Source organism: Podarcis muralis, chromosome 7 (assembly GCF_964188315.1).
Source record: "Podarcis muralis chromosome 7, rPodMur119.hap1.1, whole genome shotgun sequence".
Classification (NCBI taxonomy): Eukaryota; Metazoa; Chordata; class Lepidosauria; order Squamata; family Lacertidae; genus Podarcis; species Podarcis muralis.
Window position 1 is genome coordinate 60,313,203 of NC_135661.1, and position 25,323 is coordinate 60,338,525.

The 25,323-nt window shown below is 45.9% G+C and overlaps 1 protein-coding gene across 12 annotated transcripts in view; it reads left to right on the forward strand.

Annotated features, from left to right (window-relative positions):
• ADGRB2 (adhesion G protein-coupled receptor B2) overlaps nt 1-25,323 on the forward strand; it is a 160,831-nt gene that overhangs the window by 83,186 nt on the left and 52,322 nt on the right. For 11 of the 12 annotated variants that reach the window (XM_077931908.1, XM_077931910.1, XM_077931913.1 and 8 more), the window contains 11 exons: nt 6,999-7,163; nt 14,163-14,327; nt 15,904-16,005; nt 18,799-18,905; nt 19,771-19,965; nt 21,700-21,768; nt 21,847-21,955; nt 22,550-22,696; nt 23,677-23,752; nt 23,859-23,961; nt 24,893-24,936. In XM_077931908.1, the coding sequence (XP_077788034.1) occupies nt 6,999-7,163; nt 14,163-14,327; nt 15,904-16,005; nt 18,799-18,905; nt 19,771-19,965; nt 21,700-21,768; nt 21,847-21,955; nt 22,550-22,696; nt 23,677-23,752; nt 23,859-23,961; nt 24,893-24,936 (1,282 nt within the window). The remainder of the gene's footprint in view (nt 1-6,998; nt 7,164-14,162; nt 14,328-15,903; nt 16,006-18,798; nt 18,906-19,770; nt 19,966-21,699; nt 21,769-21,846; nt 21,956-22,549; nt 22,697-23,676; nt 23,753-23,858; nt 23,962-24,892; nt 24,937-25,323) is intronic. The other variant, XM_077931917.1, reaches the window with a different exon arrangement.

Consider the following 25,323-nt stretch of genomic DNA (forward strand, 5'->3'; position numbering starts at 1 on the left):
AATGCCTTGGGGGAGATGTTTCCTAGCACATAATAGAGACAGCATATCTCTTACTTATTTATCAGAATTATTATTACATGCTCTTCACCAGAAGGTTCCAGGGTGGGTCATAGCAATGTAAAATACAAGATTAAAAAAAGTTTGAAACAAATTTCAATCACAGCTAGTTTGGGTCACTATATAGCTCAAGCAGGCCTGCCAGCTTGGACCCGGGACTGTGGGTGCCTAGGGTCATGCATGCCCAATGTCAGCAAGCCCACTAGTGTGTGCACTTGATATCAGCATGCTGACATCACACGCAGACATCAGTGGATGTGCTGACATTGGACGTACTGATGTTGGAGGCATATGGCCCCTGCACAAAAAACTGTGGGTATCTGACACCTTCATAGGGAATGCTGGGGGTGGGGGTGAAGCACTCAGGGGGCCCCGTACCTGGTGCATAAGATCTCAAATTTCAAAAACCAGGGTAAAGAGGTGTGTCTTCTCTATGTGACATAATGCTGCACAATGAAGCAATGAAGGTATCAAGCACAACTCTGTGCGGAGGGGAGTTCCACAACTTAGGAGCTGCCACAGAGAATGATGTCACCTTGGCCACATCTCCCATCTGGATAGACTTGCTAGAGAAACTCAGTAGACAGACTAGCAAATATGGACTCTGATCAACTGGACCTTGTCAACTAGGGCTGACTAGCATTGAAACTTCATACAGTTTGGATATTCCATGGATACATTTGAGATGAGAAGCATTTCCTGAAATGGTTAGAGATTCAAGAAGAGGACTGAAAGGGAGTCTCACACAGGAACACTGGAGCATAAATTAGTTTGATCTGGCAGCTTTTATAAGGTCAGGCAATGTCACATGGTGCACTCTGGATGAATAAGAGGCTTCCTTGGCTGGTGTACGTTGTCTCTTTGCAGTCCTTCCTTTGGCTGTTTGGTTGTTGCCCTAGGGAAAAGATAACTTCCTTTTTACCCAGTCACACCATTGGCTTATACAACCAAGTATTGGCATTCTAGGGTTTCAGTCAGGGGTCTTTCCCAGCCCAATGTGGAGATGTTGGGAATTGAACTTGGGGTTCCTGGTTGAATCCGCTCCTAAATTCCCTCAGGCAACATTTTGGGTATTCACTGTAATGGGTTCAAAAAAGCAAAAACCAATCAAAACACCAGCATTGAATGGGATTTGTCAGATCATCTAATTCACCAACCCTTTCTTGCAATGATGTATAAGCAGACAGTGGCATAGCGTGGGTTGTCAGCACCCGGGGCAAGGCAAGTAATTTGCGCCCCCTAACCCGTGGATTTTAGCAGGGGCAGAGAGCTGCGAGTGCGAGCGCCCCCCCCCCCGATGTTGCGCCCGGTGCGGCCAGCCCCCCTGCACCCCCCACGCTACGCCACTGTAAGCAGAAAGATCTTCATAATGTTAAGCCTCATAAGTAGAAAGTTACTCATAGTGATGTGCCTGTACCTCTGCACCCCGCGTCTCAGACCAGTTGCTTTGCGTTCTATCCTCAGAAGATAAGGCGAAGCACTACTCCTTTTCTCTGTTTCATTCTTTCTCCACTGACCCTGGGCAAACCTTCTTTGTACCCCCGATACGCCTTTCCTGCTCTGCTACCCCCAAGCCCATGCCTTTCCCCTCCCTGGCTGAGATGGAGGCCCAGCCATGATTGCTGTGTGCTGTGTTGCAGTTCACGGCCTATGGGAGGATTGGTCCCCCTGGAGTCTGTGCTCGATGACTTGCGGGCAAGGGTCGCGGACCAGAATGCGGCAATGCGTTGCTCCACAGCACGGCGGAAAGGCCTGCAAGGGGCCTGAGGTGCAGAATAAATCCTGCAATATCACACTCTGCCCTGGTTAGTAACTAGCTCCTTGGATTCCCCCCTCCCTTCCTTCACCCCTGCCAAGGTTTTCCTACTTTCCCAAAAGATAAGTTCTCTTTTGTCTCCAGTCTGTACTAATAGACCAGAGGTCACAAACCTTTGGCTCATTAGACATTGCTGAACTACAACTTCCAATACAATATGAAGTGGGGAGTGTGAGAGGGAAAATCAGCTTGTGGTAGCCTTTTCCTCGAAAATGGTCTTTGGGGCTAAAATTCCTCCTGGGTGAGAGGGAAACTGCATTGCTGAATGCTGCAACCACACAGAAACACACACATACTGGTCTTACCCTAAACTATGGTTAGCACTAACCACAGTTTGAAGGTGGCTTGTTTTCTTAAACCATAGTGAAAACCATGGCTTCTGCTAGTTGGAAAACAAAACTGAAAGCTTCCAATGTGAAGACTGGAAGCTTTTACTTCTGTTTCCAACTAACTGTGGTTACTCATTAGAAACCGTAGCTTAGCATTAAGTCTAAATGTAACCAATTTGTTCCCATAGAAAAGGAGTGTAAGTCCTTTCACCTGAAGAGCTGTCTTTCTCTTTGAAGGAGCTGTCTTTCTCTCTTTCCACTGCCCACTCCCCACAACAGAGTAGTCAAACGTTTGAAACTCTCACATGGTATAATCCAGGAAACCTTTCACCACATACTGATGTTCACACGCAGGCCCTGAACTAGACTTGGCCACAGAAAAAGGTCTCATTCCTGGGAGAGTAAACAAAGGAGGGGCTGTGCCTTTGAACAGAAACACTGGAGTGCCACTTGAGTGAAAAAGACAGGTCAAGGAGTGGGGATAAAATAGACCTTGTTCTTTCCACCCTCTAGCTGGAGCCAGTACAGTAGGGATCTCTCTTCTGATGTATGGAATTGACTTAGATTTGCCATCCTTCCCCCAATCTCTGTCCAGCACATACACACATGCTTTATGAAATCTTAGGACTATTAGTGGTAGGCAGTGTCAGGAAGTAGGATGTCTAAGTGAATTAAAGACCCTCCTGGCTATAATGCTTCTTCCCGCTGCTTTTATCAGGTAGTGGAAATAAAAGAATAAAGAGTTAGCTCCCCAGGGAAGCTCAGGCTTTCACTCAATGCCTGCAGCTTCCATCACTAGCACAGAACACAAACAAACTTCTCCCCCAGCTGGCTCAAAGACCTTTGCACTCAGAAATCGGACTTCCAATCGGACTTTCATTACTGCTTTGAAGCAACAACAACAAAATATTTGAAATAAAAACGCTAAAGTGTCCTAAGACCCTTTAAGATATGAAGTGACAAATAATTAATCAACAGTTTAAGAGCATTTGGAGTACAAATAACACACACTAAATTTTTTTTAAAAAGAAAACTACCTTAGCCTGCTCACCAGCCTGGATTCATCTACCCTCCAAGGCAAAATCTGGTTTGTATGTCTTCGAACTAAAAGCATGGTTCACCCTTTTTTAATGTATTTATTGTGTTATTACTTTTATATCCTAGCTGTTCTCCAAGGTGGAGAACAACAACCCTGTGAGGTAGGTTGGATTGAAAGATGATGACTAGTCCAAGATCTCTCAATGAGCTTCATGGCTGAGGCTTTGAACCTTGGTCTCCCAAGTCCTAGTCCAACACTCTAGCCACTACATTGCGCTGGGCAAACCATTGTTTTCTTTAGCCTAACTGTGGTTTGTGGCTTACAAATTGTGGCTTGTTTTAACTATTGTTTGGCAGTCTTTCCAAACCCAACAGCCATGGTTTGTTCACCCCACACTCTACAAAAGCACTAGGCAAGAACAGCTGGAAAACAACCCAGGTTTAGAGGAAACAAACCATGTTTTCTTTTTTCATCTGTGAGGTGATCTGTGGTTTGTTGAAAAACTATGGTTAAAACAACTGCGGCTTTGCATTAATGGCAGGGAGTCTTCGTATTTTTAAATGTGAATGCTGAATGGAATTAGATCCAGCTGTGCATTCCAGTACTGATTGTTCTGAAATATAGCTTGTTGGGTATTTTAGCATTACAGAAGAAGGTGTTTTGCGTTCTAAGCAGAACCAAGTAGCGTCAGATCACAGCCTGTCTGTAGTTCCACTAAGGAGGCTGCGACTCTCACTGGCTGCCATAAATCTCTTCAGAGAAACCAAGAGGGCTGCCTCCCGCATGCTTTTGTTTTTCCTCCTCTCCACGCTGCTCCTGTCCTTCGGGTGTTGTGTGCTTTTCAGAGCAAGACTGTCGGCCAGGCTTGTACAATAGGGAGCCCCTCTGGCCATACACGGCTCACCATCCAATTTTTGTGAGCTGCCTGGTGCCTGGGGCCACAAAAATGGGGAGGAGAAGAGTGTCTGGTGTCATGCAGCCCTGTTGGAAACAAAGCCTTCCTTGTTTGATTGGTTCATTGGGCAAAGGGGCCTTCTTAATGACTGATTTCGTACATGACCTTTGTCAACCTTCTGTGCTGAGTGAGGATTTTTGCAATTATATCCATGTGTCAGACACTGCAGGGTCTCTGGCTGTTGGCAGGACCAGATCTTGGAAACAGTGGATAATTTTCAGGAACATAGGAAGCTGCCTCATTCAGTGTCAGACCTGTGGTCCATCTAGCTCAGTATTGTCTGCACTGAGTGGCAGCAGCTCTCCAGGGTTTCAGACAGGGACCTTTCCCAACACTCTTTGGAGATTCTGGGACCTTTGACCTTTGTGCAGAACAAATGCTCTGCCACTGAGCTGTGGCTCCTAGACAGTGCTTTATACCACTGGTCCATCTAGCTCAGCATTGCCTACACTTACTGGCAGCAGCTCTCCAAGGTTTCAGATGGAACATTCCCATTCCTAGCCCTGTCTGGAGATGACAGGGATTGAACCCGAGACCTTCTGCATACAAAGCATGTGTTCTAGCATGCTGTACTATGGTCCTTGCCCAAAGCTGCACTTGGCTAGCTGATTAGATGCCAAGGAGTGAGGAGTCCCAGACTGGAGAGGTGGTCTGCAGTGGAAAGGGCAAGGCAAAGGAGGAGGGAAGGGAAGCACTTTAGCAAGGGCAGTAACACACTCAGTGGCTCATCCAGCATCAGACCGAGACGTCAAAGCTGAACAGAGGTGTCATTGCCCCCTGCCTCTGCCATATCTCTGTCTTGGCTGATGCTTGGCATTGGCTGGAGCCTTAAGATGGCCAATGAGGTCACCATCTCAACATAGCCACCTTTGACATTCTGTATTGAGCCTCCAAGTCATGCTGAACCACAGACAGGTGGGGGCAGGGGAAGCAGAGCCAGCAAGGATGGAGAAGAGAGTGGGGCACTGAGGGTTTCTGTCTTAGGATGGTTTACCAGAAATGAGTAGCCTGCTGCTGGCTGCCCAGTTGTTCCCACCTTGTTCCCTCCCTGGATAAACAAACAAGGGTGAAGCCTTCTCTTCCCTTTCTGCCTGAACCAAGGACTGCGGTTTGTTGCTTCCTAACAACTCGTGCTCTGTAAGGGCTCAACAAACCATGGCTTAAAGCTGGTTAGAGATCATGGCTTCTTAGGGAACAAGAAACCACAATCCCTGGTGACTGGTTGTTTAAATTTAGATACTGCCTTTCTGTTCAGGTACTTAAGGGGATTTTTAAAAAAACTCGCTAAAACAAATACATAGTTTTGAACCCAAAGGTGACCCTGTGGTCGTGACCAACTGAAGCAGGTCTTGGTTTTATTTTCCCTACTTGCCTCCCTTGCTCTCTTCTTCCTTCCCACAAAGCTAATGGTCCTGTGCATGGGAGGGAACAGTAGGACTGGAAAAGACTCTGATGTTGTCTTTGCCTGCCTCCCTCAAAGGATGGTTAGGATGCAATGGGAAGCCAAGCTCAGTTGTGAATCTCCCACTTGCACCAAGGGAGGAGCACAGCAGGAATGCACCCTGACATTATTACAAGCAAATGTGGTCCATGTATATGTCGAGCCTTCGAGTCTAGATACACAGGCACCATATCTTTGTCTATTTTTATCAATCGGCCTTTAGACTCACCATTCGTTTCTTCCCTGCCCTGCATGTGGTGCAGGACTGAGCTTACTGATTGGAGCCATCTCAGTGGTGTTGCTGAGCTGTTCCTTGTGGGAAGAGACTTCTAGCAAATGGGCTTCCACTGGGTGTAGTGATGATGGTCATCAGCTTGGATGGCTTTTACGTATTGCATATTTATTTCATTTGCAGATTTATAAACAGCTTCACAACTGAAAGCTACCAAAGGGATGTGCAAGAAGATAACACTCAAAAGATTACAGGCTCAGTAAAGTTGAAGCAATAAAATTTACAGATTTTTTTTTTAAAAAAAGGATTAGACTAGACAAATCCAAAGAAACTCCAAAGAAACACCAGCATCAAAAAGCATCTCTCTGCTTTCCAACCATCCTGCCATCAGCTCATGCTGGGGAGAGTTGAGTCATGCTAAACCTTCAGAGAAGGATAACACAAACTCATGGAGAATGGGGCTATCAGTGACTATTAGTCACAAGGTCTCTGTTCTATCTCCACTGTTAGAGGCAACAGGCCTCTGAATAGTGGTTTCTGGGGACCACAAGTCCAGCTTGCAGGCTTTCCAGAGGCATCTAGTTGATCCCTGTGGAATGCTGGGCGAGATGGGCCTTTGACTTGATCCACCAGGGCTCTTCTTATGCTCTTAGCTGGTAGGTGGCTCCTTGGGCCCAGACTCTCAAGGCCGTGTCCACCGACCCCACCATCTGCTTATGCTTCCAGTCCACAGCTGCTGCTCCCTCTTTACTCTTGATCCAGAACCCCCTCCACCATGGAAGACTGGGTGGGTGGGATTTGTTAGCTGATTTATTTCCGCAAATCCTAGTGATCCCGGCCAGAGGTGACCTGCATGGTGGGTAGGCTGGCCAGTTATCAATTGGAGTTGGCCCTGTGAGCTGCCGTGGGATGGAGAGTCTTATACTAATACTGAAGGTTAAGCTAGAAGAGAGTTTAATGTATGGGGCAAATGTGGGTTGGAAGATCCTGCCTTAGAGGAGGTGGATGAGAAGCTGACAAGGACTGGTTGGGTGCCAAAAAAGAGACAGAGGGACATCTTCATGGGGCATTTCCTTGTGCAACCTCATCATGCACTAATTGAGCTTTTCCCTGTGCTTTTCTCTAATAGTGGAAGGCCAGTGGCTGGACTGGGGATCCTGGAGCCGCTGCTCGGTGTCGTGTTCCAACGGGACTCAGCAGCGCACCCGCAAATGCAGCGTCTCAGCTCACGGCTGGGCAGAGTGCCGAGGGGCTCATGCCGACGCCAGGGAGTGTTACAACCCCGAATGTCCAGGTAGGGAACCCACAAGTCTCCATACGCAGGTGGCAAGCAGACAGGGGAAGGTTGGAGTTGTAGCTCCAGAGGGACTGCAGAGCCAGTCGCCACATCTAAGTGAGAATTCCCAGCATGCTAGTGATGGACGTGCCTAGCTTGAGTGTGGCCATGGCTTGTGGGCACAGCTTGGGTCTTTTGCAGCCAGTTCCTAGGAGAGTAGGCAGGTCAAGCTATCACAGGTAACACTTCCAAAGACCTCTAGAAAGTCATTTCCCTAGGAAGCTACAGGGTGAGAAAAGTGGAGGCCTCTGGTGCTTGTACGTCGCCTAAGAGTGTGTGCACTAAGGCCTTGGCGTCCCCTCCAGGTAGGAACAGGAATCTGTGTGTGCAAAGTCAGCACCTGCAATTGGTAATTCTCTAGAGTGGCTGAGCCTGGTCTCCTCCTTTGTCTGGTCAGCAGAGCCCCTGCCTGCTGCAACCTAGGCTATAGCTGCTTTAGCCTCAAACATTTTCATTACAATTCACCACCCTGCGTACAGTTTCTTCTGACAGTTAGTGGTTTTATCAGTGCAGCAAATAAGGAACAATTATCTCTAAATAACTCAAGCCCAAGCCTCCAGCTCTGATCATCACAGACCTCCAGGGACCACAGTCTGAAGCACAAATTGTCCGAGTCTCATTTCGGGTTCTGCTGCCCATAGTCAGGGGATAGGGGAATATTTATTCTTTCTTTTTAAAAAAGGAAAACCACCCTGTGATCATTGTGTGCATGTCAACTTAGCTCTCAGGTTGGCTTTCCATCAAATGAAAATCTTTAAAACAATCACGAAGCAATTTATAAAACAAAATAACAGCAATATAGTTAAAACAACCAGGCTAAAACAGCAGGGGGCAGGGGAACCACAGCCAATCCAGCAAAACCGAGCTAACATTTACATGCTGTGCCAGGGGCGAAGATAACAAGATTTCCAGGAAGGCGTCAGAGGTGGCGTAGATGAGCTTTGCTGCGGGGAGCATCCCACAACTGGAAAGGCCTCTCTTTAGTTACCAGCTTCCTCATTTCAGAAGTCAGGGACACCTGGTGAAAGGCCTCTGGTGATGGCCAAGGACAAACAGGAAGAGAAAAGTTGGTGCTTCTCAGTCTGGGCCCTTCCCTTGAGGAAGAGGTGCAGCTCTCTGGCTTTAAAGTCCTGTCTTGCTACTGTGATGCAGACCTTGGGATTGCTCCCACCCAGCTCCTCGCCTGACTTCCACAAGCTCAAGCTTGGCAAGGCAGGCCTTTGACGTCAGCCCCGTGCTCTGCCAATCTGTCTGGAGCGACAGCTGCTCTCCATAAAGCTGCTGCTCCTAATACGGCGGGTTCGGAGATGCCAGTCATCCAGCGGCAGTGACAGATGGCCTCTGGCTTCTGCCTCCTCTTCCCCCTCTGGCATCAATTTTCATTTGCCAGTTTTTATTGAGGAGTGACAGCCAGTGATGGAGACCTGAAATCAACAAGTGGCTGTGTCCAGGACTGGTTGTAGGGTCATGAGATCTCTGAAGCCAGCCTATGCCAAGCTGGTGCCCTCCAGATGTTTTAGAGTACAACTGCCATCAGCCGCAGCTAGTGGCGGAGGAGAAATTCTATAAAACTCACATTTAAAGGTGAATCTATCAAACTCACTCTTTCCAAAACATTATGAGAACCAAAACACCATCGTCCATCAAATTCACACCTTTCCTAATTTTGCGATGCAGTTCCCCAACCAAGCAGTGTTTACAAAAAATACATATATTAGGGGGAAGTGTGCCTAAAAAGAAATATATTAGTGAAAATAACATACAAAAAAAATTATATTATTATAAATTGCTTGCAAAAATGTGTACGTTAGTCAAAACTGCATACCACATGAGCTTATTGGGAGAAATTCGTACAAAAACACTGAAGAATTTTCATGAGGATTTAAAACAAAATTTGCAAACTGCTGCTGAAATGAGGAGAATTGAATTTAAGATAAGAAAAATGAGTCAACCAATATTGACTGATCCTTCCATCCCTAGCCCTAGCCAACAGGACTGGGGCTTCTTCATTTTGCAGGTGACCAAAGCAATTTCTGTTCTTCATTGGTTTTCAAATTTGCAAACCTGCTTCAGACTCTGGGATGTTCATAGTTCACAATACTTCACATAGTAAATATGACAGAAGCGAGACTTGAACTCTGACCTCCCTGATCTAATTCTGACTTGCTATTAGATCGATCCTGTGGCCGATCTACTGCAATTTTCATTGCAGTTCAAGAAATGGGTTGGCTAGCACACACTGCTGGTTGTTGTGACAGTAAAATGGTGGCTGGACGAAACCATTCACACTGCCTTGACCTCCTTGGGGGAAAAGTGGGCTTTGAAATGAAGAAGTATGAGAAGCTCTCTGCATAACGGTTGTGCTATGCCGTTGAATTTCAACATTGCCTTTCCTGCTCATACTGGCTCAGCCTTTAAGCAAAAAAGGTTTCACTGGACAAAAAGCCTCTTGATCTTTAAATGCTGCATAAGAGCATCTCGGATGGACAGGCAGACCAAAAAGAGTAAAACAGTATCATGGGTGCTGCTATCTATACATTGCTTCTTTGTGACCTTGAGCCCTGGCTGTATGTATTGGGGACAGTTTCTCATGCTGACCTTTAAAGATGGCCCCAAAGAGGATCTCAGTATGCAGAAAGACAGGAACCCAGTTGAGGTGGGTGGTTTGGTTGGCTCATGGAGGATTTGCCAGTGTGCTGGCTCTGGGAGCAAAACTTTTGCCCAGCCCAGATAGGCTCAAGCATAGCTTTAAATACAGAGAATCAGGGACTGAGAGCAAGTTCCAGTGGTAAAAGCCTTATTCTGCCTACTGCAGACATGAGCGTGGGGTGGGTTTGCCAAGTTCAAGTGTTCTTCCATTTTAAAAAATGAAACAAAACTCATTGAACATACAGAACATGATGTGCTATCAGGCTGTGTGCTAGGAGTTTGTCTCTCCATTGGGGGGGGGGGCACACCTGAATCCTGAAATGCCTAGGAAAAGCACTGACAAAGGAGATGGGATTTAAACACAGAAGGAAAGACAAGCTGGTGCTGTGTAGAGGAGGCTGGAGCAATCGTTCCCCAACTGTGCCAGACGAGAGCTGTTATTGTGCCCCTGATAAATGCATTTGCGGGGCTCAACAGTGTCCCCCCGTGCCTTCTATGCTACCTTCATAAAGGTCTCAGCAAATACCCTCTCAAAAATTCACAATGAACCAGAGACTGTTTGCTTTTCCTGCTGTTTGCACTGGCTCAGCCTCTCCTCCACTGAACATGTCCACATTGCACTGGATGTCCATCCTTCCATTTTGAGCAGATGAGAGGTGCAAAGAGCTTCTCTCCATGAGCAAACATGGATGTTAGAGCCTCTCCCTCCATTAATGGGGTGGCCACTGAGGGGCATGTTTGCATACCACCCTGTGGTCTTCTCCAGGGTTTATTCTAAGCTCCCCCCACCCCACTGCATAAGCAGACAGAACACTTCCCACTCACAAACTTTCTGTACCTGAAAGAAATAACATGAAAGAGGAAAGAGAACATAAGAATCTACAGAGAAAGAGACAAGAAGAATAAATAAATAACAGAGAACGGAGGACAAACAGGAAATTTGGAGAAATGAAAAAGATAGTGAGGGAGCAAGAAAACAGAGGTGCCTTGAAAAGAATCCCCTCCTTCAGTTATTTTGAGGAAGATATTATCTCCCTTCCTTAACCTGTATTGATTCCCTTTCCCCACAAAGCATAACTGAAGCTGTGCTCTCACCAGAAATGACTTGAATTTGCCTCCTATTACGAAACAGCTGTAAAATATGATGGAGATTCTGTACTGAGGGTTAATGGAGCATCTTCACAAAATGGCTGCTCAAAGACAGAAAAGTTGTTACCTCTAACCCATGTATTATTTACAACACTGTCTGGAATAAGGCCCAGGACACATACCTATTAATTAATGTATCTGTCTGTCATTGAGTCTGTCTGGGGCTTCAGTTTGCCTTGTGCTTCTTGCCCTACCTATTCCATCCTGTAAAGCCTTGCAGTCTGTGGGGCCTGGCAGAGGAAGGGAGAGAGGCCTTCTTGTGTCAGTCTGGGAGTCTCTAAGGTGAAATGAACTTTCCAGAAGTCTTTACTATTAGAGATGAGTCATCTTCAAGGATTAGTTTTCCATGGCAGGGGAAGAACAAAATACTGTCAAACAGAAACAAAGCTCCAGGAATCTTAGGAACTGTTGTGTGACCCATAGGACAGGGCCTGTCCTCTGTTGCATCTACTGTTACAATCAGCAATAGAAAATGGAGGGGTTAGAGAAAGAAGAACAAGGAGCCTCCACAAAGAGCTGAAAGGACATTCTTTAGCTCTGATTTCTGTATTGAAGGAGGGTGGACTAAATGACCCTTTGAGTTCCTTCCAACCCTACAAGTCTGATTATGTGAGACTGGCAGGACTTGCCAAGCTCTCTGTTGAAATATAGAGAACTAGCTGTGCTACCAGGTTTAAGTTCTGCTGAAAGACCGAGCAGCAAGGAGTCACGTCAAGGTCTGAGGAGAACTGCAGCAGATGGAGACAGTTTTGGGACCACAGTTTGCTGAATACTGATTTGCACCACTTTCCCCTAGAAAATAGTTTCTTGCTGGCTGGGACAAACACATAGTTTGTGTCTGTAGGGATGTTTAGATAGAGACAAAGGAGGGAAATTGGTTATACTGCTTTCTTTTAACCCATGCATTCAATTCAGCCACCCCAGATGCTGATATTCTGTATATGCTTTCAACATAAAACTTCCTTTTGCCAAGACTGTTGTGGTAGCACTTTGTACAAGAATGAAGAAATATCCAACCAAGGCTGTTGGTGCAAAACCAGCTCCCATGCAGCACTTCCTGGTGGCACCCAACAATTCACCATCATCACCCACTACAGTGATTGTGCATCATACACCACCTACCAACCAGAAGCGGAGCTAGCTGCTCCAGCACCCAGAGCGCTGCACATGCTGTGCACTGGGGGGCAGGGCGAGCATCTGGTGGGCACCTCCCACTGCGAGCATCCTGGGGGGCAGGGGGCAATGTCACCCCACCTCAGGGATGACACCTGGGGTGTGCTGCACCCATTGCACCCCCTTCCTCCACCAGTGCCACCAACACAAATTTTGTAGCTATGTTTAAGGGTGTGTTGTTTTCTTCCCCAGAGCAAAACTACTCACATCCTCCAGTCCCAGACAATTTGGCCATCTTGAATCAAAATAAATTTTAACATAGAATCATACTGAGTATAATGTGAAAGGGGGCCCAATGACACAACTGTGTGATCTTTTGTTCTGTGTTTGTTTTGTGGTGATATATAATGATTTTATATCTATATATATTGTTTAAGTAAAGTTCAATATGGGTCAATAAATGTGTTTGACTAGTCAAGTAATTGGTCCCATAATACACAATTGAGACAAGGTTATGAAGATTTGAAAGGAACCAGCATACATCTTCATTTTCTGTTTCTTTTTATCTTTTCTCATCTACCTTTTTAAGAATCTACCCAACTCCTTGTTAAATCCCATATACTCAACTGTGCAAAAGCTTATTTCACCCTGAGCCCTTTTTTTGACATTGCAGAAAACGTGTCTAGCTGCTCATTAGGAAAAAAAAACTTTTGTCCTGTCTCCTTTTCTGCTCTTTGGACACGGCAGTCATTTTGAGTAATGCCAACGCTCCATGAGAGCTATTGTGTGATACTTTATCATGATACTTTAAATGCCCCCACTGGCTCAAAAAGGTTGGCAAACCCTGCAATAATGAGAAAAGGCTCCTCCATGCCCAAAGTATATACCCATAAATGAATCTGCCCACTGTGTCTCTGAAGGGTTTCCTGTGCCAGCCTAGCTTTCTTCCAATCTGCCTCTGTCATACGTGAGCAATCTACTGCACCTCTATATTAGGTAATATTGGATCATCCCTGATGCAGAGAGGCAATAGAATTACCCACCTGTGGAAGAGGCCTCCCACTGTTTCTCTGAGTGAGTCACTGGAAGAAGGCAAGGCCAGAGCAATCAGTCTCCAGTGGAGGCAGGAGATTCTGGGCCATTCAGTCAAGAGGCAATGATCTCTCAGAGGATGCATGCTTAGAACAAGGACTCACACAGAAACTAAGGTGTGGCTCCACTCCTCCAAGGATGGGCAATTCTTGCACAGCCTTTTTGGTGGTAGATGATGAAGTGTGCTTCCAGTTTTAATTCAAGGAAAGTGTGCCTCTGCTATCAACAGAAATTTGGGAAATTGGAGGCTTTTGTGCTGGCTTTGAATGTGGGAAACCTGGATCCAGATCTGGCCAGCTGGCTGCTCTTTGGTTTGAGGTGGGTTTCGGTTCTTGATGTGATGTTCAGTGGCGTAGCGTGGGGGGTGCAGGGGGGGCCGGCCGCACCGGGCGCAACATCTGGGGTTAGGGCAAATCCACAGGTTAGGGGGTGCAAATCCACGGGTTAGGGGGCGCAAATCCACGGGTTAGGGGGCGCAAATTACTTGCCTTGCCCCGGGTGCTGACAACCCACGCTACGCCACTGGTGATGTTGTCTCTTACTGCATTTGGTAGCAAGGCACATTAAACCCTGCAACTCAAGCTGGTTGAAATCTGCAGGATTCAGAACCTTGAAAGAAACTTGCCTCCTGAGGAATGAAAATGAATCCTATTTGTTAAAGGGCACCCTTGCGGTCATGGCCTGGTTGGGAAGGGGAGAGGGGCATTTTAGCTTAAATGAGATCTGAATTATTGATAAATGCGTTTAATCATCTGTGGAATATTTGATTAAAGTAATTATCAGCCGGCACAGTTGCATCCCAATGATAAAGAAGGACTTCTTCTATCTCCTTGCCATTCTGTCAAGTCCTCCAGCTAATATGACTCTAAATTGGGAGGATGTGAGAGAGAGTGAGAGTGAGAGATGGTTTAGAAAGGTCTACTAATTCTTCCTTTCTGCTCCCCTGAACTGAAGCTGATAGCAAGTGGGGCCCATGGAACCACTGGAGTTTGTGCTCCAAGACGTGCGATACGGGCTGGCAGAGACGCTTCCGCATGTGCCAGGGGACGGGCGTGCAAGGCTACCCATGCGAGGGCAGTGGGGAGGAAGTCAAGACATGCAACGAGAAGAAATGTCCAGGTAACTGGCCTTGCTGCCTGATCGAGTCCTTCCCAGGTAGCGCTCTACCAGACATCCCAGTTTGTTCTGCAAAGTGACAAGAGGTCCTTGCCTTTTCTCTAACAAAAGGATTCATTCATTCATTCATTCATTCATTCATTCATTCATACTAAAATGACTCAGCCTCATTGTGTCATGTGAGCAGCCTATCCTTCTATTGGTCCTTCACTTTTTCTGCCCACCCACCGCCCCTAACAGGGTGTGCTGCCCATCTGCAATTTGTATCTTTGTATATCACCTCTCCATTTGGTTTGTGTTGCCCATCTCTCAGTTCCCTTTCCCCAACCCCTCCCCACAGCTCTATATTATCAGGTTACCAGACGTCCCCTGATTTACAAATCAGTCCCCTGACAAAATCCACCCATTCCGACTGAAGTTGAAAAGTGTCCCCAGATTCATTGAAAAAAAATCTGGTAACCTTACTATATCAGGGTTTCTGGGAAGATGAATTAACCTAGTGAGCCACCTAGGACTGTGTGGGCCCAGGGTGCTAAGGAAGAGAAGCTAATAAAGAGACAAAACATTAATGTTTTGTGATTGACAGACATCATGAAGGCCCTAGATTTGCAGGATCTGATATGAATTCTAGGATCATGGTTTTTGGCTTCTATCTGGTCAATAGATCAAGTCACTGGGGTGAAACGTGCATAGAACTGCATATATAAGTGAAGAAACATCATGTTAGGCACAATTACATGGAAAAATGTGTATATGAGGAGAAATGAACACTAAAATGCTGATTAAAAAGGAGGTTATCTAACTCCAGGTTGTTTAACAATAGCAGCAAAGCTCACCTTCACCCTAAATTAGGTTGCTACAAAGAACAAAACTAGGAGTGGGGTTCTATGAGAGATAAAACTGTAAACTCAGTTCTGAAAATGCTGTTCCTGAATTCCTCCTAAGCTGTTCAGCTGATGCCCTCTTTTCAGTGGCTACTAGTCATGATGACTCCAAATACCCATCATGGCAGAACAATAGCAAGGCACTCATTTCCTTCTTGTGGACTTCCCAGAGTAGGGTGTGTTATTTTAGGAGGTGAAGGTTATTTTTTTGCAAATTTCTTCAGTGAGGGGATCATAAAAAAATATGGTTTTGGGTGTGAGAAATCTGCTATTATTTTTGTTATTAAACAACATTTAAGTCTATGTTTGATTAAGAAAGACATAAACTGCTTTTGGAAAACCAAATAATTTTAATTTTGCCTTCTGAAAATGTCATATAATGCTAAATAACAACAATAACGATGATGATGGTTATGATAATAATAATAATGATAATAACAACTGCAAGTAATTGGTAATCATTTTAATGGTTTCTATTGTACACACATTTACTTACCAAGCAAAACTAAATTCTATTAATTTAACCAAAATATCTTTCAAATTCACAAGTCATGTTACAGTTTTTTAGCACCCCTCACTTCTGCAATTTGGAAGTTGGAAAATTCAACTTTCCCAGGGGGTATCTGGTTGCTAGACTAGATAGGCCTTTGGTCTGATCCAACAACATCAAGGCTCTTCTTGTGTTCCTCTCACAGCCTACCATGAAATGTGCAAAGATGAGTATGTGATGTTGATGACTTGGAAGAAAGCTGCTGCTGGTGAGATTGTCTACAACAAATGCCCGTCCAATGCTACAGGTAGGCAGCTGCATGGGTGGGGATACACTTTTTTAAGCAGAATGAAGCCTTGCGGATGATAGACAGCAAGATAAAAGGAGGTGACCTGCAGGTCTACCTGCCAACATGAGTTTCCTGCTTGAGAACTCAAGGCACTGTCACTTCATAAGGGATGTCTGCACTCCCTAAGCAGATTTCAGCTACATGGTTCTGCTCTGGTTTGTGTTGCAAGATGATTGGCTTCTTCAGTCCCAAAAGTAGAACTGTCCCAAGGTAGTTGCTAACCCCCCTGTGATATTCTATACTGAATACTTCACCAACCTAGTGCTCTCCAGATGTTTTGGACCACAACTCCCATGGGAGTTGTAGTACAATAGCATTCAGAGGGCACCAAGTTGGCAAGGCTATCTTGGTACAAGTGTCTATGAATAACTCTTGGCAACTCCCCAGTTCTTGGGCATTGCCCTGCATTTCATTCTTCACCCATGTTGATCTTAATATTAAATAAATCAGATTGCACACACGTTTACCTCCTCATTAAAACCAAAACCTCTTTCCAGCTTCCTTTGCAAAATTTTCACAGAGCCTTGTATTTTGCAAGCCTCCAATGAATATGTCTTTTTGAATATTCCCTCTGCTCCCCTTGCAGATTTGTGGGCACTTGCAAATTTAACAGCGCTGAAAAAGGCACAGATCTGGCTGCATGCAATTTCTACATTATTGGGGTTTCTTAATAGAAATAAGCACTACTACTTGAAAGAATAGCTCAGTTGCTAAGGGAGAAAGAAGCCCACACTGAAATAGAATGCAGTGTGCAAGGCTTGTCCTCAGCACTGTACATGGGGAAGCCAGGAGCATCACATTCTATAAAATAATTAGATGGTGCTGGAGGCCTGATCTCTCTGGGTCTGGAGTTCATGTCTGTGCCATGGTCTGCTGAGAATGTCTATTAAAGGTACAATATTTTAAATGTTTTTATTCAAGCCCCATAATAAGCACATTTACAAACATAGTTGGAAAGAATGGGGTTTTTTTGGGTGGGGATAGGGGTTTAAAGATAACAGACTTCAAGATGAATGGTGAGGAGCAGGACAGGGCCAAGGGATGTAAGGATTTGCAAAATGTTCACCCAAAAAACCTAGCTCTCTGAAGAAAACTTAAGCTTTGTCTGGGGAGCAGCAGAGCAGAGTGACAGCTGCATCCAAGGCCTGTTGCTCATGCTAGGGTTAAAGGCAGCGAGGTGTTTTTCTCTTTTTTAAGGTGTGTCAGCTCCAGGCTGGCATAGTTGAGAAGCTCAAGAACCAGACCTTTGCATTTTACAACAGGTCTTTACAACTATTCAAATAGATCAGGACTGTAGAGCCTGGGAACATCAAAAGGTCCTTTCCTGGCACCTGAGAAACAATGTGGGCACCAGGGGGAGTTCCATGAGTGGGATGCTGGTGGGAGCTCTGTCTTTAACATCAGAATTAGATGAAGCTCTTCAGGTGGTAAATCTGCATTTAGGAGTGATAGTGGGCTGGATGAGGACCATAAACTGAAGTCTAATCCTGACAAGATGGAGGTGCTATGGATTGGTGGTTCTTGGGTCCAAGGACTGAGTGATCAGCCTCTTCTGGATATGGTTGCACTCCTTCTGAAAGGCCAAGTTTGTAGGCTCTGAGTGCATTCCTTGAGTCTACCTTGTTGCTAGAGGCTCAGTTGGCTGCAGTGTTGTGTGGCTTTTTCCAACTCCGTCTAATTGGCCAGCTGCGGCTGCTCTTAAACTCTGATAGCTTGGCCATAATAATCCATCCCCTAATAATCTCCGGACTTGATTATTGTAATATGCTCTATGTGGGGCTGCTCTTAAAGATGCCTCAGAGATTGCATGAGATCACGCACCAGTCTTGACAGATCTGCACTGCTTGTTTCTGTAACTGCACCGGCTGCCAAGCTCAGTTCCGAGTGCTAGTCTATAAAACCCTAAACGGTTTGGGAATACACACCCTAGTTCATGGGTTGAGAGCTGTTGGGGCAACCTCTGTGGCTAAAGTCAGAATCATAGGGCCTTCTCAGTCGAGAGTCCTCCTCCAATAGTGGAACATACTTCCGGAGGAGATTTAGGCTAGGGTTGCCATATTTCAAACAGTGAAAATCCAGACAGAAAAGTTGTTGAGCTTTTTGTTGTTGTTGAGCTTTTTGGGCAAAATTGCTTTAAAAAATCTGTTTCGAAGCTATTTTTATGGGGAAATGGCAAAAATGACACCGCCAACATGGGCTACCATATATCTGGATTTTCCCAGACATTTCTGCAATTTCTGCCAGGACACTGCTGCTGACTGCAGTATTCCAGATACGTATATCTGTATGGCAACCCTAATTTAGGTTGTCACTGAACTGATGAGCTTTCAGTATTAGGCAAAAACATTTCTTTTTTGTGTGTTTCATTGTTTTGCCAGAGCTGCTGAAGTTCAGTTTGTTTTAAGATAGTCATTCTGACAAAGGTAGGAAGAGGTAGATTGCTTTTTAGTTTGATTGTGTTGTACCTGGATGTGATGAGATTTACATAGTATGCTTATGATGACTTGCCTTGTGATGGATTTATGGTGAAGGATGGGATCCCAAAAAGTACATGCATTAAATATGCCTTACTGGGCAGTTTGTGAGCCTAAAAGGACCACCAGATGCCCTTCTCCTCCAAAGTTCAGCCCATTTCCTGTTGCAAACACTCCCTTGTTTTGGGGTTCTTCCTGGGGACTGGCCTGGAGGTGGATGGGCATTTGGGGCACCTTCAACCACAAGTGCTACCTGTTGGTTTACCTTCTTTCCTAGGGTCTGCCAGCCGCCGGTGCTTGCTCAACTCCCAAGGCGTGGCTTTCTGGGGCACGCCCAGCTTCGCACGCTGCATCTCCCACGACTACCGATACTTACATCTCTCAGTAGGTGCAGACTCTGGCTGGCAAACAGACCTTCTCTCTTCCCTTTTTATCCCTTTTGGCTATGGTCTCAGCCCTTTCCCAATCTTGTCTTTTTTATATATAAAAAAGGGGGAGGGGGTTGATGTAGGGGTGGGACAGGTGCTGCTAAGCATGGAAAGGGAGGGGTGCACAAACTGCACAGAAAATGCAGTAGGCAAAATCAGTTTAGGTGAATGCACTGATACCAATCAAATCAATTATGACTGATGCTGGCGTTTTCAGCGATGAGCTTGTTGGTGGGCAAGCATGTGTGTATGGATTTGCATTCTCCCCTGGCAAAGGTAGTGCAAAATGTGTTGGGGAAGTATTTAATTAAGTAATTATCACAGGAACATGCAATCCTTTGTGTGCCTGCTCAGAAACAAGCCCTTAGTCCCAGGATCTGCCTTATACTGATGTAGTTTGTTGACACGTTTATCTTCGTATTATCTGTACCAGCTTTCACCAGTTTTGTGCCCTCGAGATGTTTTGAGGTACAGATCCCATCAGCCCCAGCCAGCCAGCTGGCCATGCTTGCTGGGACTGATGGAAGTTATAAAGTCCAAAACACCTGGAGGGCACTGGGTGGGTGGAAGCTGATCTGCATTGGCGGACCTGTTACATGAAATCCTTTTTCACTGGCGTTCCTGGGGATTGAAACAGGAGCCTTGGGCATGCAAACCAGGTGTGCTGCTCTTCCACTGAATTACAATGGGCCTTGGCTAGAGAATCCTCGGCTCAGGGTCTCTCAATGTAAGCCTAATGGCGCACAGATCCTACTCCATCCCTGGCCTTATCTTTCTCTATCTCTTTCTCTCTCTTCCCACACTCCTCCATCTGATCAAAGCTCCGAGAGCATTTGGCCAAGGGGCAGCGCATGCTGGCAGGTGAGGGAATGTCTCAGGTGGTCCGTGGCCTGCTGGAGCTTGTAGCCCGGAAGACGTACTACAGTGGAGACCTGCTCTTCTCAGTGGAGATCCTGCGCAATGTCACAGACACTTACAAGAGAGCCACCTACATCCCTTCCTCAGATGATGTTCAGGTACCATTCTGGATGGGAAAGATGCAGTTTCAAGGCACACGTATCGCAGGGCCATTGTAACAAAAAGGGGCTTGTTTGCCTCACTATATGACAGAGAGTCAGGGATGGACAAATCATCCAATTTCCTGTTAGTGTCAGTTTTCCATGTGTTCAGTCATGAGTTCATCCTGTCTCTTTTTCTATGATTAAAACACACAAAAATGCACATTTAAATATTTTCTCCTAAAAATGCATTTTTGTCTGCATTCCCTACCCCCACCCCCTAAAAAGGCAAATTTTGAGCCAAAAATTCCATCACAAAAACTTTACAGACCAAAAGAGTAACTGTGTTATAATTTGCATTTTAGTCTAAGAAATGCAAATTAGGTCAAATCACTGAAAATTCAGTGACCCACTGAAATGCAGACCAGACAAAATAGTCCAGTATCCCTAATAGGCAGTAGTAGCAACAAGAAGCCATGAATCCAGATGTCTTTCAAACAAAACCAAATTCTTCCACAAGAAAGGCAATATTCTGTGACTTGCATAATTTTTTGCAGATCAAACAGGCTGGCAGAGATCTGCTTATTTTGCATTAAGTGACTTGTGGCAGTTGTGTTCCTCCTCTTACCGCTAGAAACTCTGCTTAGCTATTCCCTGTGCCTTGAGATTTTGCCAGGTGCTGCCTGCACAGTTTCACACTCATCCCTGCGCACTTGGGCTTCTTCCCTCTCCCCTGCCAAAAGTTGGATTTTGAGGAGAATTGCCTAATGTAATTTACCAACTGCAAAATGTTGAGGTTATGGATGTTCCTGCTGAGCTGAATCATTTAATACACACATGGTGATATCAGCTAATATTTCATATGAACACTTTAGCAGAAAGAAAAACAAAAGAAAAACAGTGTTCATGAGCAGCAGTCTTTCTCAAGAGGGCTCCTGCCTACCCACAAGATCAATTTTGAATACAGCATCCTTCGCCAACCTGATACTCTCCAGATGTTTTTGACTACATCTTTGATTAACTCCAGCCAGCAATGTGCTGGAGCTAATTGGAGCTGTAGTAATAATAATAATAATAATAATTTATTATTTATACCCCGCCCATCTGGCTGAGTTTCCCCAGCCACTCTGGGCGGCTCCCAATCAGTGTTAAAAACAGTACAGCATTACATATTAAAAACTTCCCTGAACAGGGCTGCCTTAAGATGTCTTCTGAATATCAGGTAATTATTTATCTCTTTGACATCTAATGGGAGGGCGTTCCACAGGGCGGGCGCCACTACCGAGAAGGCCTTCTGCCTGGTTCCCTGTAGCCTCACTTCTCGCAATGAGGGAACCGCCAGAAGGCCCTCGGCGCTGGATCTCAGTGTCCGGGCTGAATGATGGGGGTGGAGACGCTCCTTCAGGTATACAGGACCGAGGCCGTTTAGGGCTTTAAAGGTCAGCACCAACACTTTGAATCGTGCTCGGAAACGTACTGGGAGCCAATGCAGGTCTCTCAGAACCGGTGTTATATGGTCCCGGCGGCCACTCCCAGTCACCAGTCTAGCTGCCGCATTCTGGATTAATTGCAGTTTCCGGGTCACCTTCAAAGGTAGCCCCACGTAGAGCGCGTTGCAGTAGTCCAAGCGTGAGATAACTAGAGCATGCACCACTCTGTAGTCCAAAGCATCCACAGGGTGCCAGGTTGGTGAAGGTTGACAGCTGGAGCCTTCCTAGCGCCTGCACTTCAACCTCTCCTCTGCTCCCACAGCGGTTCTTCCAAGTCGTCAGTTACATGGTGGATGCGGAAAACAGGGAGAAGTGGGAAGATGCACAGCAGGTGAGCTGACATGCCTTGTGTGCGGGGCTAGGCTGTGGGGACCCCCAGCCTGTGTTAACACCTCCTTCTGCCTCACAGGTCATGCCTGGCTCTGTGCTCCTGATGAAGGTGGTGGAGGATTTCATCCACCTGGTCGGAGACGCACTCAAGGCCTTCCAGAGTTCCCTCATCGTCACGGACAACTTGGGTGAGTGGCTGGAAGAGAATGGAGGGATGGCTTCCTTGTTTGGTTGTTGGGAAGGGAACAGGGCAGGGTGCTTGTACACCAAGTCCACAGTCCTGGAGGTTGTGTCTGCTTATCCAGGGTCCCTGAGGTCACTTGCTAGGCCTTCTTGAGCATGGTGGTGAGAAGGCAGCAACTTCCATCCTGTCCTGCATTCATTGCAAGCAGCTCTGCCTCCATTCCACTACAGTTCAGCTTCTACTACAACCCACATCTTGTCTCACTATCCACTATGACCAAAACTAATGTAATGGATTACATCACTAATTTACAGGCATTTCAATGGAAGGGGAAGGTCAAAAGCACTACAATGTAATTATTTAGGTAATATTCACAGACTTAAAAAAACCAATAGGGAATACCACTTGTATTCACTTGCAGTCAAGGGGGCTCTGAGTCCACTGTCCCCACTGTCCCAATTAGCATACTAGGCTTGGTCCCTCCACCACTGAGGCTCTAGAGGTCTGGAGTGTTGGCAGAGGGGCAAAATGAGTTCCCCCCACAATACCCAGTAGCGACACCCTCCCCTCCCCACTTTCTTTCTCCCACCCTTGGCAGTAATCAGCATCCAGAGAGAGCCGGTTTCTGCTGTCTCCAGTGACATCAACTTCCCCATGAAGGGGCGGCGTGGAATGAAAGATTGGGCCCGCCACTCTGAGGATAAGATCTTCATCCCCAAGGAAGTGCTCAGCCTCTCCTCATCTGGTATGTGGTCTGTGTCCGTGTGTGTTGGGGAAGGGCTACGGCTCAGTGGTAATGCGTCTAGGTCCCAGGTTCAGCCCCTGGTATCTCCAGGTAGGGCTGAGAGAGAGACTCCTGTCTAAAACACTGGGGAGTTGTGTAAAAGCCTAGCAGCCAGTGTAGACAATACTGAGCTTGATGGAACAATGGTCTGGCTTGGTATAAGGCAACTTCCTATGTTCCCACGCCCCTGTACTGTTCTGTGACCCTGGAATTTGGGAGCCTCTTAGATCTCTCATTCTATCTCTGGATTTTAAACATTCTTTGAAGAGCGAGCTAAGAGAGCCTGGATTCTTCCTGAAGAGAAAGGGGCAGAGCTCACACACTTGGTACACAAGAAGCCTCAGTTTAAATGCATGACCTCTCCAGGTGGGGCAGGAAAAGACTCCAGGATTATACCCCAGAGAGCCACTACCTGTCAGTGTAAATAATACTGACCTTGTTGTAACAATGGAATGGCTGTAGCTTAGAGCATGTGATTTGCGTGCAAAATATTCCAGGGTAAAACTGGGGATGTTCCCTGCCTGAAACCCTGCAAAGCTGACAATCAGTGTGGAGACTACAGAGCCAGATGAACCAATGGCCTGACTTGGAATGGGGTGGAGTGTGAGCAGCCGTTTCAGCACTCCCTTTCCTGTACATCTGTGTGAGGAGAATGAGAATCTTAGGAGAGTTGGGGTGTAACAGCCTGCAGACCTCGTCATATTCCCATATTCCCAGTATGGGAGCATAACTGAACCATAGTATAAAATGTGGCCAACCTTAACCAGCTTAATTCAAGCACGTGCCAAACCAAATTACCTTGCCCAGAGCTAGCTCATTCCAGTTCAAGCCCAAATGAGCTCCCCCCATCAACTAGTATGAGCTGGTCTAGAACTGTCTCTAATCACAACCTACTGTAAATCAATACTGTTCTTTCCTCCCTCCCCCATATTTCTCTGCAGAAACAGATGAATCATCTTATTTTGTCATTGGTGCCATCTTGTATCGCACATTGGGATTAATCCTGCCTCCTCCTAGGTGAGTGGCTGTGGAGGTGGCATGTGGAAGGGGTATGTGCATGACATCACACACTCAAATGCCAAAAGGATTGCTTGCAAACAACCTGTTTCTCTTCCACCCACAGAAGTCCCCTGGCTGTCATGTCCAAAGTTCTCACGGTGACAGTGAAGCCCCCAACCAAGGCCATGGAGCCCTTGATCATGGTGGAGTTGTCCCATATCATCAATGTAAGTGGTATAAGGTTCTCCTGTGATAGTGCCCATACCCATTACTGCCCGCCCTTCACGATGAGGTCCAAGGGGAAATCGCATCAATGTGAAATACAACATTTAAAACACTCTAAAACAAATTTAAGTCACAAGTAGAGTGTGTCCTAAAATACATGTCTATCAAGAGACAGCATGAAGAGGTGTATCTTCAGCATACAACAAAAGCTGGATAATGAAGGTGACTTGTGTTCCCCTCAAACATAGTTGGTACAAAATACCCACAATCACAGAATATCAAGTAGAAAACAGCCTTGGGTTTCAAGGGAAAGTGAATTTCCCTAATGAAAACAATATATGTCTGGCAAGGTAAGGGGAGACGTGCTCCCCCCCCCCCCATTTGTCTTTGGGGGGTTGGTGGTCAGGGAGAACAATTGTGGAACAAAAAGAATTATTAATAAACAGAGAAACGAGCACAAAAAGAAACAGCAACACAGTCTGGTATTTATTCCCTGTGCAATCTGAAAATATTTTTGTCAAGGGAAAATCCTCTTTAATAAGACTTCTCTGAAAAAGAAAAGAAAAATATTCCATGGTTCAATGTATTTTTGCTCAGCATGGCAGCTTCTTCCTCTTTTTAAAAAGTATTTATTAAGGAGTAAGAATTCTCCTTTGAATCAGGTGATGAAGATCTTTCATTATTAAGGGTGTTTCTATCCCACCCTTCAAGCACTGGTCTTAGGGGAGCTGACAATAAGCCCTTCTGGAATGCAACCTTCTGAAATACATTGCGCATCTGGGCAGAGCTTTGCCCTTTTGAGGACAAAACCAAACCCCTCATAAGTAGCCACTGAAACCTGAAAATTATGTTCATTGTATTCACAATACCCAGTTTAGCCTTGCTGGCACCTGACACCCAACTGATCACTCTCCTTCTCTGCGTTGTCCACAGGGCACCTCGCACCCACAGTGTGTGACCTGGGAGTACACCAAAGTGTAAGTACACTTCATCTTGCTATAGTGTGGGTTTGTGTAAGAGCACACATGCAGATGGTGGGCACACCCATATGACTAAGAGAGGGGAAGCATCGCTGATTTGGGTAGCCCGGAAGTCTCTAGTGCATAGGAATGTAGTTTGTGTGGGGACAGCTACAAGATGCATCTACACGGGTCATCCCTTGCAAACAGTCATTTTTAACCCACTGTTAATGTTATCCTATTTCTTCCATTTCTTTTTTGCCATTCCCACTCTCCTGGACACTAGATTCTCCCCCTGTGGCAGGAAGGAATACTAACTGGCAGGAGAGCATTGTGATAACACTCACCCCTGGCTAGGCACTACATTGCTACTCAAATCTAGGGGAATAGGCGAGTGGCTAATTG